The following is a 19,869-nucleotide window of genomic DNA, read 5'->3' on the forward strand; positions in this document are numbered from 1 at the left end:
CCATGGGTAATCCCTACGCAACTATGCAGCTAACGTCGCAGTATCAGTATTGCGCCGCGGAACTGTCGCCGTATCATCATGCCGGACCCGGCGTCGGCGCCACGGCCACCGCAACGGACCCCATGAGGTCCCACGCGGTGTCGTCACACCATCATCCCTGGTACGCACCGGCGCCACCGACCACAAACGACCCACGTTTTGCCAGTGAGTAGTATTATAAATCTTTTTAGCGCAAACACAGTTTCACAAAAACCGAACTTTGTCTTTGTTAGAAGCGGCGCGCACGAGCAATATTGTGCGCGCTCGGTGACTGAAACAACTTGATCAAAGTCATCTTTTAAAACCTTTTTAGAATTTTTAACGGGTAGAAACGTAAGAGAGAATAACATAACCCGAATGTGCGATAATTAAAAAAGTTGCGTCAAATCTCGCCTCGGTGTCGCCTCGTGTCAAAGACTCGGCAACGATATTGTTCAAGTTCTTGATGTTTTGTTACGTTACGCTCACACTGGCGACGTGTTTGGCAAAGTTTTACATCGACGCGATTTATATTCCGTTCGCTTTACGACCCTTGATGCGGAAGAATATTTCAAGCACATATATATATGTGTATATATATATAATATATATATATACATACACTCGAACGCTTGTCAGGCGAGCAAAAAAAAAAGAAAAAGCTTTTCTCGTCTACATATTGATTAATTCAGCGGGGCAGCCTCGGTGGATCACATCTCCGGACACAGTTGTTGAGTCTGTCGGCTAAACGTTATCCGAATGCAAACAGTTATTCTGTCAGCCTGTTAAACGAGTTTCGCGCGAGGCGTCTGTATTTTATTAAAACCTCGACGTGTGGTTTCACGGGAATACAACACTGTTGCGCGTTCACAAACGCGCGCGTTTCTGTCTCTGACAATCAGTCATGAAAATCAGCAATTCGATACGTAATCCTGAGTCGCGCGAACGATCCCCATCTGTTATTTAACCATCCGACCGCGACGACGGAAAAATTTGACTTGATTCAAGTCTCTTTGAAGAACGTTTGAAGAAAACGCGTTATATTGAATGTTCACATCGAAAACCGCTCGTCTTCTATTTTGTGTAAAATAAATAACAAATGCCGGAAGCGACAACGAAAGTATAATCGGAAAGAGAAGATACATTGTATGCATTGTGTGCACTTACTCGACGAACGCGCACACACACACGCGCGCGCGCGCGCAAAACTTATATCTCAAAACCAGCTATTCCTTCTGTCTTCCGAGAGTCACGTTCGTCACACTTTTATCGTTGTAACGACAAAATCATGGATGGGACGTTGGTCCAATTTGGGGAGGGGGGGGGAGAGATACGACGAGAGAGTGTCAGTTTCACGTTACTAAGTCGACGAAAGAGCTTTGAGATCGTTAATTGATTAAAGGAGAGAACCCGCGTGGCGCACAATCCTCAACTTTCGATCATCTCTATGCGAGAGAAAATCTCTTCGCGTGAGAAAAGACTCGCTTTTAACTCGGAAATAAACGCAAATGTGCGCTAAATACAAAGCAAGGTCCTTAGCAGAGACAGCGTTCTTCAAGCGAAATCCTCCTCCCCCTCCCCCTCCACCCCGAGTGGTTTAAAATCGGGTCGGAACGCGTAAAAGTGTTTCCGGAAAAAAAAAAAAAAAAATGTAGAAGCTTTGACACATCCGGAGATCCATTTAGATGTCCGGAGGAGTTGGCGCCGCAAGTTTCGCGTTTCAGTATCCACAAAAGGCTCCGTTACGTACGCGCGCTACCATATCGGCCAACAATACGGCGCATCTTTCGTCACAACTTGTGTCAACAAGCGACGTTTCGTCTCGTCTCCGCTCTCTGTGGATTTTTGTGTCCATCGCACGTGCCGCTCTCGCTCAAACGAGAGATTGCCGATCGTGTCCGTCTCCTCTGTGTGCGCGTGTATTCTCGCGCCGTATATATCGATCCGAGAATTCGTCGAAAGAGCGCGGCGTGACTACCGGACTGCGGTGCTGAGGATTTTAGTTAAACAAATAAGCGAGAGAGAGAGAGAGAGACTCGGTCCTCTCGAGTTAGCGGATGCTCTAAGACGGCGCGCGGATATCGCCGAATTCGATTTCGAACGGGACTTATCGTCCGTCCCCCGGCAAGATAAACACAAGAGCGCGAGGGAAAAACCGAAGTTTCTCTCTCCGGATGGAATCGCGAAAAACGAATTCTCTTCGGACGCGGTCGCTCGATTTTATTTCTTTGTGTCTTGTTTTTTTTTGTTTTTTTGTTTTTTTTTTTTTTACAAACTTCTGATTTCTTCGCGAAGAAGCGCAGAAGTTTTCTCCCCCCCTCCCCCCTCCCCTTCGAGATCGGTGACAACTCGCGAGCTCTCCAGACACACCAGATGTGTAACACTGTTCTGCGCTTCATAGATGTAACACTGTTTTTCAAGTATCAGTACACTTTTCAAGGATTTATTTGTGCGTATAAGTGTATGTTAATAAACAATTCTCCTTGATCCGCGGCATTGTGTATAATGTCACTGCTACTTGATAATCAATCCGTCTTTCGATGACATATATCAAGATCAATCATGTTCGCGTCAGATCGCGTTTGCGTCAGATATTTGCATTTTGCGGCGCAACATTTATGTTTATTTATAAGCACACTTCTGTTCTTAGTCGTCGCGTAATGCGTAATATTTTTTTGTCGAGTAATCATTTACATCGTAATGCGATGTCGGTTAGAAAAAAACCGCGCGTCCGCGGAGTTTTCTAAGCTTTATTATAACATCTGTGATGAAAAATTATTCTCGGTTTTTCTATCGGACGCAACTTCGACACTGTGGGCGGTACGCGCGAAAAAGTGTCTGTGCCGGTGAATTTGAAACGAGAAATCTCCTTCGCTTTTGTCACCTAATTGGAAGCTGAAGAGTAGTCGGAGAGGCGCGAGGGGGGTTCCCCTCCTCTCACCTCTCCCCTTCTATCTTTCTGTCTCTCCGTCATCGGGCCGTTACGCCATAATTATACCTCGAAACGATGCGAGCGCGGGGTGTTCGTTCGTTGTGAGCGCGCGACGCCGCCGGTGGTCAGGTACAAGTTGTAGAAACGTCAATTTATTTAACGAGTTCCTGCACGCGCGTTTGTTCGTCCATCATCGGGAGATCTACCTTTCGTATATTAGCAGAAGTTACATCGGGAGGCATTCCGTACGGTCGGTCGTGTTCATTGTTCTTGGCGACTGCTGACGAGCAGGGTCTAAAAAGAGATAACGAGAAACATCGCTTCGATATATGATTCACAAAAAAAAAAAAAAAAAAAGAAAAAAAACGCGTTTCTCGTGGCATCAATTAATCAAGAGAGAAGTATTTTAATACGCTTATACACATCTTCTTCGATCGAGCATACACGCGGACGTTTTTTTTACACGTATCCGTTATGTTACACGGGTGTAAAACGTGAATTGCGACATGTGGCGACTCGTATATAAGTCTTTCGACTCGTCACAAATAAAACGACTGTCACAATGTGTGTGATCGGAGATACGTTAATATATTACAGAAACATAATTTATATATATATATCATTATATCGGATATGTTAGGTGGTATTAAATAATTTTTTTTTTTAATATTTTAAATATTAGTTCTCCTAACTCTTGACACGTGTAAATATTTTGTTATTCAATAAACGCTCGTCCGGCGGTCCGCGGTCGTTGAGACATTTGCTTTATTTGACCGAATCGAAACCGAATAGGTTTCACCGCTTGTTCCGCTTGTTCGGTCATTGGGACGACGGGGTCATGCTGTAAGACGCGATCGGTGCGTAACCGGGAGAAAGAATCTTTGAGGATGACGCCCGAGTGTGTTTCCGACGCCAATACACACAGTCGGCCGTCGGAAATCCGCGTGATCAGAGGGACAACTCGCGTGTACAAAAAAAAAAAAAAAAAAAAAAAAAAAAAAAAAAAAAAAAAAATTAATTACTACGTAACCGGCAAGAAAAATTTGCTAGACTTTTACACGGGTACAGTGAACTCTCCCGATTTTGCGCTGCGAGATCGCGATTGAATATATTGCTCACTCGGAATATATACGTATATATATATATAGNGCGATCGGTGCGTAACCGGGAGAAAGAATCTTTGAGGATGACGCCCGAGTGTGTTTCCGACGCCAATACACACAGTCGGCCGTCGGAAATCCGCGAGATCAGAGGGACAAAACGCGTGTGCAATAAAAAAAAAAAAAAAAAAAAAAAAAAAAAAAAAAAAAAAAATTGCCACCACTTTCCGCGAAACGAAAATGCCTTCATTGTTTACACGGGTACAGTGAACTCTCCCGATTTTGCGCTGCGAGATCGCGATTGAATATATTGCTCACTCGGAATATATACGTATATATATATATAGGCGCGCCAAGCAGAGTCGGGGTAAACAAATTTGATGGTGTTTGTTCCTGCGCTCAAGTGGTATTTCTTTCTCGCCCTCGACTCCACGCTGACGGTTCGAGAGAAAAAAAAGAAAGAAAAAAAAAAAAAAAGAAATACACGGTTCTCACAAGCATAATAATTCGGAACTTCATCTCTCGGACCTCCCGTGCTCCGTGTGGTGACGTAGCACATCGCGCAGGAGCGCCTAAATCGTTCCTTTTGTCCGCGCCCAAGGCGCGTTTTTGACAGCTCCTCGCCAAACTGACAAGGGATAGACTGCTACGCGCAGTCGCTTCGCTCGGGTAGCTTTCGGTAGCTCAAATTTGGAGAGAGAAAGAAAGAATTGAATTCACACATTAATGCAGACGCGCGCTGCTTAGACCCGCGCGCGCTTAACGAAAGTGCGCGCTTTCACATAATTTTGATCATATTCCGTATTGATGCTGACGATGGTGTGACGGGGTGCGCACAATCGTCTTTATTTTATTACGGTTAGTTTCGCTGGAGCGAGTGACGTATAAAGTTTCTTCTTTTTGATTTCCTGAATTGACGAATGCGAAACAAACAAGCGCTGTTGCATCTCGGGAAGTTGGAAATTGGAACGTTTCTAAATAAGTATAACTTTGAAGAATTTTGACGCGCTCGAACGCTTGTCCTATTGACTTGTCTCATGTTTTTTTTTTTTTTTTCGATTTGAACACTTTTTTGTTTGCTTTTCTCAGACATGTTGATAATAGATCCTTGCGATGAGTTGATTGAGAATTTTGGTGCATTAGATAAAGCAGCATACCGAGAGATTTTTTTCACGATGTATTTTAGAATCTTTTGGTAATTCGTCAAATTTTCTTTTTCTCAGTATAATTGTTTATGTTATTTACGCGGAGACGGCTGGTTGTTCCTTTGACTTAAAATAAAATCCGCACGATATTATTATGTAAGACGAGGCAAGAATGCTCGCAAAAAATATCATTCCCGGTTTGTTCAATATGTTTTGCAGTTTCGCGGCTGATGGGCGCCGCGGCGGCGGGCGCCGGGACCAATATGGCCGGCTGCTCGGTGGGCCAGTCGATGGGCGACGTGACTAAGTCGTCGGGGATGGGAGTGGGTGTCGGCGTCGGGGTCGGCGTCGGAATGGGCGTCGGCGCGATGCAGTTCCCCCTCGCTCAGAGACGGAAGAGACGCGTGCTCTTCACCCAGGCCCAGGTCTACGAGCTCGAAAGGCGGTTCAAGCAGCAAAAGTATCTCAGCGCGCCCGAACGGGAGCATCTGGCGTCGTTGATTCATTTAACGCCCACGCAGGTACGTACACGCGCACTTACGTGACGTATAATTAATTAACGGACTTGCCCGGAATGTACTTTTGATTTGTGCTTTAGAATGTATTCCGCAAAATCGTCGGGAGTTTGAACAAAAAAAAAAAAAAAAAAAAAAAAACCAGTTCCGATATTATTTTAGTAAATAAAACACGTTTGTGAAATCCTTGACCGCGCTTAAAAGCACATCCGCAACTTGCTCGTTTCCGGTCGTTTTTCTTTATTTAAGTCGCACGGAAAGTTCACTTCGCTGAAAGTCACTTGAATAACCGACTTATTATTCCCTCCCCGTCTCCCCCCTTCATCCGCTACCCCGCATATACATATATATATATATACGTAGCTATTTTAGCTTAATTGACGAACTTCTAATTATTGTCCGCTGGGACGGTTATAGGACAATTGGTTCTGGCATACGCCGATTTTAACGAGCGTATTCATTTTCATCCGACACAGACAGGTCCGTTCGACGTGGCACAACAGTCTGGCAACAATAAATAATTATTACGTAGCTCATTGGCCGCATCCTGCGTTCGTGCACGTAGTATAAAGTCTCCCCCTCGTACGGTCTATCGTTCCGTCTACCGCTCGTCTCTCTGTCTGCGGTTCAATTCATTTATCTGCCCTTTGAAAACAAGCGCGTCGAATTGTCCGTCTGTCATCGCGGGTAATGCGGCGAACAATGCTATCGATATTGCAAGTTAACTTTTCGCTCAAAGCATCACGAACGTTTGTTATATTTTAAAGCGGTTTTAGAGGTTTCGCATGTATGTGTATTATATGAGAATCATTTAGAAATTTAATATTATAACAAATTTCGATTACAGATTGACATATTCATTTTTCATTGACGCTTTGGTCATTTTTCCAAGAGTTTAAATCGTAACGAAAATTAAATTTTTTGATCCGAAATACAAACAATTTACACGACGCGAGTGACGTAAGATCGACTTATTGTTAGAAAAAAGTTGAAAGAGAAGCCCTGAGACAACGAAGCTCGAAGACGCACCGCAAAGACGGAACGTTTTCTTAAACAGGAAGTCGCGCGAAACCCTTGGCACTTGGAACGATGACGAGTCGATTTCAAGTCAAGTGCCGAAGTCGGCAAAGAGGCCTGATTGCAATCAGTAGGGATTTTCATGCCCATCCGGGGTAAGTGCGGGAGCACTGAGTTTCGATAACGAGTTCGGTGTAGACGACAGCGTTCGCGAAAAATATAAAGAAAATTTTTTACTTGAAAATTATAGCAAACGCAAAACAGTTTTTTATTTAACGTTTTTTTTTTTATCAATAATTCATTTTTCTAGTTTTGTAATTTATTTATTTAATTTAAGTGCTCTCATCATATACAATAGCGGAATGTGTTTGCCAAACCGTCGGCGATCGGCAATCTTCGTCCGCGAACAACGCGGCTTCTTTGTAAAAAAACAAAAAACAAAAAACTGATAGTAGTATCGGAGCGCGCGTGACGCGCATCTCGTGCGTTTATCTCGTCGTCGTGCTTCTTCCCTTCGTCCCGCGGCTGATTTCTCGTCCCGTTCCCTCTCCTCCCGGAACGCACATTCTCCCCTTTCCCTCTCATGTTGTCCTCTTGGCACGGGGCACACGCAGATGGGTCCCTCCATTTTGCGCTTGCATTGTTACTCCAAGTACCCGGCTTCCCCTCCCCCTCTCTTTTGCGCGGCGCGGTGTTACAATGCCTAGCCACTCCTGGCATTGTTACGAGTATTGTTATTATTATCGCTACTGTTGCCGGTTGCGGCCGAGTGGCGAATGGAAAAGCAGAAGGCTGGCGAGCCAGCTGCTACGTCGAGTGCCGCATTAGAGGCAAATTACACTCCCTCCCTCCCCTCTTCCTCCCGCCTCTGGTCCGCCTATCGTAGCGTTTTTATCCCCCCACTCTATTTACCCCTCATCCTTCCTTTTTTTTTTTTTTTTTTTCCAAAAAATTTTAGTCCGCCAAATTGTCCGCAAGAAAGAGTTTGATCTGGTGTTCGAAATCCGCTTCACTTAACATGAAATCGCGTTTATAGCGCACGCGGCAAAGGGTTAAAATGTTGTAACGTATAAAATATTGGTAATATCTAACTTTAACAATTGAAGAATCACTTTTTTCTTTCCGGTTTGCGTGTCTTCAATCCCTTAGACGGGAGGGAGGGTTTGCTTACATCATGGACGCGCGTTATCTATTCGTATTCCGCACTTTTCCACGGACCTGCAATTTTGGGTAAGGGTTTGGGAAAGAGGGAACGTCGAGAAGCGAGGCGATGAGATTCGAAACCCGATATTCGCGACCACCAGAGAGCACCGAGCCTGCGTCTCTCCCGCCTCGTACGCGAGGAATCACGGAATGAAAGAACGGATATAAAAGAACGCGCGAACGAAGAGAGGAGAAGAGACAGAGGTTGCGCGCGATTGCGCGTGATTCAGCTACGCGAATAATAATAATAATAATCATAATAATGGGTTTGCGCACCAAGCTCTCTCCCTATATAGTATATAGTCTCATCCCTCTGTGCCGCGGTCGGCAACCCCTGGCGCGCGCATCAGAAGAGGGATCGAATCCCGGAGAGCAGAGGGCGAGCTCAATGCCGTGCAAACACGTCGCTGTACCGCCGCCGTCGTTGTCGAGATCTATCGACAAGACGAGAGACGAGAGAGACGAGACGGAACGATCGACAGCGCGGCGGACTACATCGCGGTCTTTTGACACGGTAACGGCGAGGGGGTAAAACGGCGCCATTAATCCGCGGGTATTTGCTCTTGAGCGCGTTCCCTCCATCTCGCAGTTGTGTGTCCTCCTCCGGGGTTCGTCAATTATACTTATCAAGAAATTGCTCCGAGCTGCGTGTTTTCCGTGCTTGCGAAAGAAAAGAAAAGAAAAAAAAATCGGCTGTAATATCTTTAATGTTATACCGGATCTCTCGAAACTCTCTCTCTCTCTCTTATCGGCGATCTCCGAAACACGTGTACGAATCGCCGCGCGGGATTCGCTTCTTAATTGTCAAATGCATGCGCGTAAATTGAACGTCCTGCAACGCGTGCGCGCATCTCTCAAGTGCACTCCCGTCACCCTCGCATAATAACCACACGCATGAATATGTCCCTGGCTTTTGCAGTCCGCGTTTGCGCGACATCTACACACTTACACGCACACACACACACACGCGCGGCAGAATGTGGCCCGACACATAATTACACTTCTTTTCGTCGCTTCTTTTGTCGCTCGCGCGAAGAAGATACGCTCTGGGGCGGGCTGGTGGTGGCGCGTTTTGGCACACATATATAGACCGGTGCAAAATCTCAGTGAGTTTTCAGCCGTTGGCAATTTTGCGAAATCTGTTTCCCCTCTGTGTCATGAAAAAAAAAAAAATAGTGAGCCACGCGTACGTGTAATATGTTAGCGAACTAAAAAAAAAAGACATCGCGATTGAGGTTTCGTTCGCGTGGAAGCTCCGTAATGTGTCTTGAGTTCGTTAGAACGGAAAACTACTTTTTGTGCTGCGCCCTGTAGCGCGGACGAGTTCTTTGTAACCTCTCCGACGCATTTGCGGCATCTGTGCCGCGAGGGTGCATATATTCGGACCGCAAACATCAGCGTGTCTCTTTAACAGCGCTTTATCGCGTCGTCGTCTCTTCATCCCGTCCCCTCTACCCTCTCCAGTTTTGAGCCGATCTTGCAAAGATGTTAAAATCGAAAGAGCCGGAGTTGATGATGGAAGAGCGCGCTCTATTATAAGATGCATATATAATATTAACAGGAATTTGATTTGCGGCGGACAAGATAGAACGAGATAAAATTGGAACGTACGAGACAGAGGCGAAGATTGTGAGATGCGCTTTTTTTTTTTTTTTTTAACGCGGAATTTATCTTTCCACGCATCGCCTCGCGATAAACTAGGAAGTCATTATGATTCGGGGGCTGAAAGACCCCTGGTTTTCAGACATCACGCTGGGTAATCGGTAAGTCATCTCCGGCCGACGGCATCGAGTTAAAACAACAAAAGGGAGGCGGAATAATGTTTGTCCTCGGGCTACCACTCAACAGGGTCAACACGGGACAATTAACAGCCCTAATCATAATTTGACGTTAGTTGATCCGGCTATTCCGCGAGAGAGTTCATCGTTGTGTAACGAGCTCTTTGCGCGCGAACACATTCGCACGTCGCTAATCTTCTCCTCCCGAATTTTTCTCCCGAGACAAACAAGTCACCCGCGAACATCATCTCGATAACATATCGCGCTTTTATATATTTTACTAGCGAACGTGTATTACTAGTAAAAATAAACACAGCGTTCATTTCCTGTGGATTATCTAAAATAATTGTTCTCGTGAGATGTGCAAAAATTTGGTAAAAACTTTCTGTTTTGTCTAGTTTCGCTAAAACTTCTCATTTCGTTGATTGATCAATTTGTTCAGTGACACCGCACGTGTATCAGTGACTGAACATTTGTCAAAGAAATAATTGTTAATCAGATACGTAAATATCAAACGTAACAATTTTTTAAGTATTTTTATAAAAATATGTGATTTTAAAAAATATTAGTTCTCTCTCTCTCTCTCTCCTAACTTCACATGTATAAAAAATCTGATTATAATTTGTTCTTTAACAAATATCCGCGAGTATCATTAGAATATTTATTCTCTACGTATTTGTACACTTTAATTCCGCGTGATTATGATCAGAATTGCACATTGCCGTTTCATTGCGGCCGTTCGGCTTAAGAAAATTGTGCGGTAACGCGGGCGTTGAGAGTCGGCGCACGAGATTCTCGCTTGAGTCCACGCCATAACGAACCCCAACGGTGAGAGAGAGAGAGAGAGAGAAAGAGCCACCCATTGGCCCCGAGGCTGTACAGCCCGCAAACCGGATAATCCGGGCAAAGGTTGGTGTCGAGTGAAATTGCCCGAGGAGGTTGTTGTACACCTAGGAGCGGGGGAGCAGGCGGGGTGGTGGTTGTCGTTTTGCGTCAACCCCCGTACGATGTACTTGCGACGTAATGTCGCTAACTTGATCAATCATCCACTCTAATCGCCTGCCTCCCTCACACACACACATTCTCTCTCTCTCTCTCTCTCTCTCTCTCTTTCTCTCTCGGTTCTGTTCTGGTCTACACCTAATACGTGCTCGGGCTCTCTGTCAGAGCGGAGGTCTAACAGATACTCGATGCTTCCCGAACGCGTGTCGACGCGCGTTCGTAGCACATATCGGGATATATAATCGGTGCGCCCCTTGACTCCGCGTGGTACGCCACCCACCCAGATTTATCGGCATTTAATGGGCCACCTAATGTCAAACGACGACACGCGTTACCTGGATAGGAGAGATTGTTACAATACAAACGAGAGAGAGAGAGAGATAATGTCGAGTGGCCGTCGAACGGGATGAGCGGAAAGAAGCTCGAATTACATTTGACCCTCTCTTACATACATTTGCCCTTCGTGTAAGAAGATACCGAGAACTTTGTGTAACAGTTTCGAAATGACATTTCGGAATTTTGCACGGTTTGGGGGAACCCGTTCGAAGAATGTTTATATCGGTATATTCTTCTTATAAAACTTTTTACGAACGACGCGTCGCGTTCGTATCGCTTGAACTGTTTCTAGGTTGAGTAGCTTCTTAAAAATGTCAGAGTCATCTTGGTGTTTTTTCTTTCTTTCTTTTTTTTTTTTTTTTTTCAAAATAAAATACTATAATTGCGTTCTCGTGATCTCTGCGTAATGAACGAACGCTACGTCACGCAAAGTCGTGTCGTAGAAAAGACGCGTTAGATTTTGATTTTTTAACAGTCAATTAGCTTTGCAGAGATTCGCTGGACAGGTTGTTGTAAGAATTCGTCATCATTGGGTGGTCTCTCTATTCCACGCGACGAGGGAGGAAGAATTACAGCCGTTCGTTTCCCCGATGGCGTAAAGCGCGTGTCAAACATTTCATTTACCTGTTTGAATGGGAATAAACTGCAAGTTAATCGGAGGTTAAAGCTAAGCTCCCGTCATCCTTGTGTTAAGTAAATTACCGCCGTACCCCCTGACGGCGCGGTCCTCCGAGGCCTTTTTCGCAAAGGGTGCGCGCGCGCCGTACGTGCTCCTCGAAGATAAATATAGACCGACGCGTCCCAGATACCTGAGAAGAGCAATTTCACTTTGTGCTTCTCTCGCATGACATAATTCCCTCTCGTTGCGAACCAAAGCTTATATATTTCTATCATTTTAATAATTATCACAAATTTGTTGTTTAATATTTTATAATATGTAACGGTGTATAATAATCGTAGCATAAAAGAAAAAACTTGTAAAATCCTCGTGCAATAATTTGGAATTTGATTCTTTTGTAACAATAAAAAAAATTGTATTTTCGTGATGTATATTAATTGCACTTGTGCAATTAATTTTGAAATTTATTAATTACTTAGAAATATAATCAAAAAATTGAACATCTCGCGTATTGTCGAAATATGTTAAACAATTGATTGATATGTAAATTAAAAAAAAAAAAAAAAAAAAAAACACTGAGATATCGCGTAGGAAATTTTCCAAATTACATGCTCCGAAATAAAATCGACGAGAGAAGACCGTTCAACTCTTTTTTTTTCTTTTTTTCCCCAATGCAGCAAGAAGCGCTTCGGTGTACTCGAGATGGACAAAATTCACACATTAAAGCGCTTGTCGCTCGAGGTCGACATTGTTAGCCTTGAATTTCATGCCTGCGCACCGTGTTCTTACGTACACACCAGTTATATATCCCTATCTTGTTTAACTTTCCCTGTTTACACACGACATCGTGACGGGATGGACAAACGGACTGACGGAACGTTGAAATAACAATTCGGTTCGCGTTGGCTCACTGGCGCGCGCGTCCTGTTTTCATCGTTCGAATCTCTCACCGAACGCGGTCTCTGGATTTATACTTGCGCGAGTTCAGGCGCGTATGTAGTGGGTACTACACGTATAGAGTAAAATTTATTTTATTGATAGAGACCGAGAGTTCGCAACACACGCGGCGATTAAACTCGCGTTTCATCAACGCGTCTCTCTTGAAGAAGACCGTCTCAGCGACGCGACGGTCGGCTCATCGTCATCGTTTGTTGATTCGGTCGGTTCTTACGCGAGTTTCAAACAGTGACGTCGCTTTCAAAAGCGAGACGCGGGGAGGAAAAAACCTGCGTCGGGATCAGTTTCGGGCGGCGTGCAAAAAAGGATGAAAATCCCGCGCGCGCGGGATTTACGATTCGAAGGATTCACCACGTCACGCATTCCATCGTACGTTCCACTTGTACGTAAGCTCGCGCAGAAGTGAATGGCTGTTTGTAGATCTCTCGAAGTCAGCGAGCGCGCGCGCGCGCGCGCGGAGCGTACGCAGCCGAAAACTCGACGAGCTTCGAGTGGATTATCGGTGGAAAAGGAATTAACGAACGGGAGCAGCGAAAGAGTACTTCCCTCGTCTAGTACCTCTTCGCGGCTTTTAGATAAGGTCTCTCACCCCTACACAAAACCGGCCGTGCCACAAAGCGCACGTAAAAACTCACGCAACGAACAGCGGCGGGAAGGGCTGCAAGTACTGCTGGCGGCTTTCCTTCTCGCGGTGCTGTTTCCTCAAGTCGCCATCGTCGCTCGTTCACTCGATGACGATGATTCTGCGAACGAATCGTCTTCAAGAAACATTCCTTCCTTCCTTCCTTCCTCCCTTGTACAAGCGGAACGTGAACTGACGATTGATTAATTTTTTTTGTCGTCAGTGATTTATAATAAACGCAGCGATGTGATCTCGCAAGACTGAAAATCCAACTCGACTCGCGGGAACACTTCGTTCGAACGACCACGCGATAGGGAGGAAGATTTTTTTTTTTTCCGAGTCGAACGTCGCGAGACAAACGTCCGGTATTTCGGTCACGCTCGAGACGACATCCGAGAGGGGTGAAAGGAATTTTCGAGGGTGGCCCGATCCCGCTAATATTCAAAGAATTAGACAGACGTTGGCGGGGTCCTCGAGGATGCGGTCGACCGAACGGACCCTCCTCCCCCTTAAAGTGCTTTCGTTGCATTCCCGACACATATAACTCCGATAATGGGAGTAGGATGGGAGGAGGGTCCGCGATTGCGCGCGACTTCAAAAACTCGAGGTTGGCAACAATAGCCACTCGACGATGTTACGCGCGCGCGCGCGCGGTAACAACATATGCGTCTCGCAAAACCGCGACGATAACAATCGCGCGCGTATAAAACGAGACACGTATTTGACATTATAGACGAGAGAAGAACTTCGAGGTCCGAAGAACGAAGATTTCGAGATGCGCGCGAGAGGAAGTTTTCCGAGTCGGGAAGGAGAGAAGGAACGATTTATATATATATATATACACCGGGGCGGTTTTCGAGTTTTCAGCGGGAGCAGTCGCGTGCGATTAGGGTCGCGCGCTCGAGGCGGCTTTTACGGCAATTGAGCTAAGCGATCGGGGAAGTTGTGTGCAGCCGCCTGGACGGAGATCGAGATCGACATCTGCTTATGACAGAAGCGCGTTATAATCCACGCTTTTACGCATTATACATGGTTCTTCGTACAGAGAGAGAGAGGCGGTTCTTGATCGCGCCTTTGTCCTTTGGCTTTTGCATTCGCGTTTTGTCAGTCAGTCGTTCGATCACACGAATGAGGTGTTTCGTATCAATCGCGCGTGCGCACGTATCGGTCGAGAGCAAAACAATTTCTTACGAGTCACAACTTTCGATCTGGGGTAGTTCGACTTTAAATCGCGGATATATACACAGACAGACGTTTTTTCGAAGTATTTTATCGTGTATGTTTACGCAAAATGTGAGAAAGAGATGTAAGGTATATATAAACAAATATTTGTAGAATATATTTATTGTTGTGTTTATAAAATATTTATTTTTTTCGTTTTAGCGCGAGAAACACGTTGAATCTTTGCATACAATTTGATGTGACAGAACGAAACTCTCCGCGATAACGCTCCTTTTCGCGGGGATGATAAATACGATATATATTGCGTATTATATCTCGTCTTCGTCTTTATATAACGTTAAGTGTCGGCGAACAGCTAGAACGAGGTGTTAAATTCCTCTTGAACAAATAACACAGATTTCCATTCGTGGATTACAGACTTAAAGGATCAGATATGGAATAGAGATCGCTTCGAAATGCGTCTGACAAAGGCCCCGTGATGCGCCCCGACGCTGAAAAAACATTCGAGGGTTCTGTATATACCTGTGGCGGAAGTTCACGTACGAAACATATTGTCCGTTTCATTCCGCTTTGTAAGAACGAGTCAATACCATTTACCGATTTTCACGGAATTATTTTAAAAATTGTTTTCGAACATTTCGCGAGTTTCTCGGTTGCGCTTTATTTACAAATTGCGACATCTTGTCACGAGATACTCAACGATTCGTTTTTTTTTTTGTTTCGCTTTTCAGGTGAAGATATGGTTCCAAAATCATCGGTACAAATGCAAGAGACAAGCAAAGGAGAAAGCCATGGCCGAGCAAAACGCCCAAAATCAGGTAAGTGCAATCGTATTTCGCGAAGGATTAAACAACTGTCCCCCAGCGATCCGGACATTTATTTAAAAAAAAAATTATAACAAAGTATTTATGTATAAAACACAAATGTGTAATTTATATGAAGATTACATTACGTACATGTACATATGTGTGAAAGTAGAGAACTACCATTAAAAAAACATCATATCTTAAAAAATATACAAAAATATTTAAGAAAATTATTATGTTTGATATTTAAGAGTGTCTAATAATTTATTTCTTTAATAAATGCGCGGGGCATTGTGGTCATTGGGACATTTACCTTAAGTAGCATAGACTCTATTTTTTTTTCTCAATTGGAAAAATATTATTCCGCCGCATTATTTGTTTCGTCATCGCTTCGGATCGCTTCGCGGTGATTTTTTTAAAACAAATGACGAACGTCACGCATGGACGAAAACACACATCGCGTCGCGTCATGTCGAACAATTCCCGAAATGGGAATAGCTTTAAATGAGAAATATCTCGCGGAAGCCGCATAAATCCGCATCATATTTCGTTTCGAGAGAGCCACTCGAACGCTCGAAGCGATTTTGCATTTATTTTGTTATGTCATATTTGGGATTTTCCGAGGCCGATTGCGCGCGCGCGCGTGCTCGTATGCCCGAACGTCGTCGACAGAGAACGAATAAAATTGCTCGTGTTGAGCATGTAATCAAGCACCCGTCGCGTTTCACGTGGCTTCAAAAATTTCACGTGAGATTAAAACTTTCACGCTCGAGCGGAATAATGAATTTCTACGCGTCGGCGAAATTAAATGTTTATACCTATCCGCACGAGTAATCCGAGTTAAAAATGCGCAAGATATTCGAGTGTTCGTGCGCGCTCGAATCGAAACGATTATCTTTGCACTATACTCGTGTCGCAAAATTTACACGCGCTCGTGTAAATTTCCGCGGCGAATTGAACTCGGTGATTTTTTCTTTTTTCTTTTTTTTTTGTTTTGTTGTATGAAGCGAGATGCGATTTTTTTTTTTTATTAAGCGAGATATCGCGAGTACCTACTGTTTTTTTTTTTTTTTTTTTTTAACAGCGATAGGACGCGATCGTCGAGATATTGCCACGTGGAAACGTGCCGTGTCTCTCGGATCTCTTAATATATGCATGCACATAATCGAATACACGGGATTGTGCTCGCCTGTCATATTCTTTGCCGCTTCCTTCGGGGAAAGAATGTATTATTCAAAAAGAAAAAAAAACCAACTGAGATCCCCGATCGTCGCGATATACGCGATTTCTTTGAATCTATTGCGACGTCACGTATGCGCCGTCACGAAAGCCGCGGGCATACATTAGCAAACGACATTGCTCCATTCCGCGGTGACGCGACGGTATTGAAATGCAATTACAATACCGATTTGTTTGATATATTGCGTGTCGTCGGCGCGTTCTGCGCGCGTTTCAGATTCACAAGCATCATCAAAATTCTGCGCGCAATAATAACAGAAATTCAAACTGTGGGCTTTCTAATTCTTGAAAGATAAATTTCTCAATGACCGAGCATTTATTTAAAAAATAATTATCGGATATAAAATCATGAAACGTAAAAAATTTTGTCCAATGTGTTAAATATTTTGAAAAATACGTTTTTGAACATCACATTTTCTAACTTTTTACGTAGAAACGTACTTTGTTGCAATTATTTCTTTGATAAAATGTCCGGTCGCGGTGATACTTGCCGAGATTTTTCGGGACGTTTATTTTAATTAAAAAAAAAAAAAAAAAAAAAAATTCAATATAAACGAAAACTCATAAACAAAAGAACTTTTCGATTGTTAAGAGAACTTTTATCGCAGCGCACGTTTTATGTGTTAAAGTGAAATTTGCTACTTCGTTATCGTTTTAGAGACGCAGATGATATTTTGCGCGAAATACGCGGACGAGTGTCATTCGGTGCAGATGCAACGCGACGAGCGGATTTAAGCGGATACGCGCATAAGCGGATTTTTGCTTGCGCACTTTTGCGTGTGCCGACGAGACACGCGTGTATACATTCCTGTCGCGCGCGCATTGAAATTCAATAAAACTATAATTCTGATAGAACTTGCTCGTAAAGTGAAACGGCACTCGTGAAATCTATAAAAATCAAAATATCATTTAAGTTTTTAACCAACGAAAATTCGATTGCTGGATCGAAACGTCGGAGTTTTGACATTTTTTTATTGTTATAATAAGAAGTGAAAATTTTTTTATATTAACATCCCGGCCTCGCGTTGGTCCTGAGCAAACTTGTTTTAAATTGTCACGAGCTTTAGTGTATATTTGTGTACGTACAATACACAGAAGCTTTTTTTTCTCTCTCTATATATAAACATTTTTAACGTCCGAACCAAAAAAAAAAAGAGAGTATCGTGGAGAGTCTTTTTAAACTCAACACTACGGAAGAGTGTCTGTATTTGAGCGACGATTGAGTCGAACGATTATCCGTCGCGCAAATTCTCGATGATTATCAGGACGGAGTTTGTTCGACATCAAGATCAAGGCTCTGTCCCGCAAGCGCATAATAGAGTTAACGTTGCATCGCAGCGTCTCGTAAACAGCCATATAACATTAATGATCCTGAAAGTTATCGGACTGGCCGATCTGGCGGGGGCAAGCGATTCTTCCGCCCGACAGCCGCGCTCCGCCAGCCGCTCTATAATTTACTCGTTAGTTTATCGTGCTTCCGTGGACACGTTTTCATTTCTCTTCCTCGCTCTCTTTTTTTTTTTTTTTTTTTTTTTTTATTGTTGCAATCTCTCCTCCGCCCGTGTTATTCCGCCTTCAATAGATTAACTGTTTTGATTCAGATATGTCGTTTGCTTCGGAAGAGAATTGTCGTTCACACAATTTTTTTTTTTTAAGTAAGACCCGACACCGAAGTACACCAAAAATAACGCACGCAAGAAACGTCGCTTGTGAAGACGACGGCGGCGGCGGCGGCGCGGGCGTCGCGACGATTTCGCGCTGGTAGAGTCCACGTTCACGTGTTTCCCCTTTTTTTTTCATTTTATTCCATTTCCACCCTTCATGGCAGAGGTAAAAAATTTCAAGTATCAGCGAGGAGAGAGAGAGAGAGAGAGAGAGAGAAAGAAAGAGAGCGAGGAAGGGACGGAAGGAAAGAGAGAGAAGGAGAACAAGAGTGAATACACGAAAGGGGAGAAGAAGGTCGAAGAGAGAAAAACGAAAAGAGAATATGGACCGAGATGGAAAGATGGAGAGAGATGGAAAAATAAAAGTGAGAGGAGAGAGAGATCCTATAGGGGAGCGTCGAAACAAGCTCTTGAGTGTGCCAGTCGCCATCTTGCCGTGAGAGTACAGTCACGCGCAACACCTGGACGCGAATCAAGGTTACCAAATACGCAAATATCGACAGAAGAACATGCGAACACGCACGTTAATTAATTCTTTCAAGAAGAATGATTCTGATCTTCGGATCTTCTGTCGCTGCTCTTTTGTTTGGCTTTGCGCGACAAGCGAATTCAATTATACGATGCGATTTCATCGTACAACGATCAACGATATTGCATATTTTCCGCGCGCTTTGGTCTTTTTTCATAAGGAAGTAACATTTATGAAAATTAAAACTCGAGGATCTCGCGACATTCAAACGTGTATCGCGAGGTAAGAGGTGGTGGGAGAGGGTGGCGGAAGGGAAGGAGAGGGGAAAAAGCGATGTAATTAACTAAAAAGCTACCTCACCCGTTCGATAGCCTCATCGCCGTGCTGCTGCTTCTTCACGGCAGTCGCTCGTCGAACAAAGAAACGGGAGATGCGCGGAAAGATATTAAAAGATTTCCGTCTCGGAGCTTCCCTCCCGTGTTTTTTTTTTTCGCGGCGAGTTGAATTCAATGGATCTCATAAATATGCTACTTATTTGCCAATTTAATAACGACCGTGTTTTTTTTTGCCGTATGCGTAATTACATTACACCAATGCTCGTCTTGGTTTTCATCCCGCGTTTCCAGGAATGGGATGAGGGAGGGAGGGAGGGAGGGAGGGTTTAATTGTGAGAGAGGGGGGTTAATTGTGTTCGGAAGAGAAACGCGCGCGGATATGTATATCCGAACACACAACAGGTAAAATAAACGTCCCTAACGTTTCGGTTCTGCCGATCCCGCAGAGACCGGCGGATCCAGATATATTCGCGCGCTTCACACAACCCGGAGACCCCCGGCCTTCGGTAGGCACATACTCTGCTCGACACCCAACAACACAAGCATTTTCGCCGGAAATCGTTTAACGCGCGTTAAAGTGGCTAAAGTGGCGTGACGCGTGACGCGCGCGCGGACCGTCATGCGTTTAGCGTAATCGTCACTTTGTCAGCTTGAAGTGCACGGCATGCCTGCACTTATGCCTCTCGCAAACGGCAACGCGCACGTAAGTTCGTACCCGGCCACTCGAATCAAATCGGTCGTATACCTCCCCGGACACACTCGACACTATATACGCGGATTTGCATAAAAGTTATCCGCGACCAAAAAAATTCATTGCCCGCGCAAACCTCTTCGCTGTGCGTTTTTTATATCGAGGCCAGCGCCTCGTATTTCTCTCTCTTTTTTCGTCTCGTTGTTAATTTTTTTTTGTTTTTTGTTTTTTTTTTTTTT

General features: G+C 44.3%; 1 protein-coding gene across 1 annotated transcript in view; it reads left to right on the plus strand.

Annotated features, from left to right (window-relative positions):
- The first annotated feature begins 2 nt into the window (after nucleotides 1–2).
- The window catches only part of LOC109857595 (homeobox protein Nkx-2.4-like), a 21,916-nt gene continuing 2,049 nt past the window's right edge, over nucleotides 3–19,869 (plus strand). Inside the window, exons 1-3 of the mRNA XM_020434064.1 lie at nucleotides 3–204; nucleotides 5,415–5,716; nucleotides 15,158–15,244. Of these exons, the coding sequence (XP_020289653.1) occupies nucleotides 3–204; nucleotides 5,415–5,716; nucleotides 15,158–15,244 (591 nt within the window). The remainder of the gene's footprint in view (nucleotides 205–5,414; nucleotides 5,717–15,157; nucleotides 15,245–19,869) is intronic.

The sequence above is a fragment of the Pseudomyrmex gracilis genome, unplaced genomic scaffold (genome assembly GCF_002006095.1).
Source record: "Pseudomyrmex gracilis isolate BER0280 unplaced genomic scaffold, ASM200609v1 scaffold_164, whole genome shotgun sequence".
NCBI classification, from domain to species: domain Eukaryota; kingdom Metazoa; phylum Arthropoda; class Insecta; order Hymenoptera; family Formicidae; genus Pseudomyrmex; species Pseudomyrmex gracilis.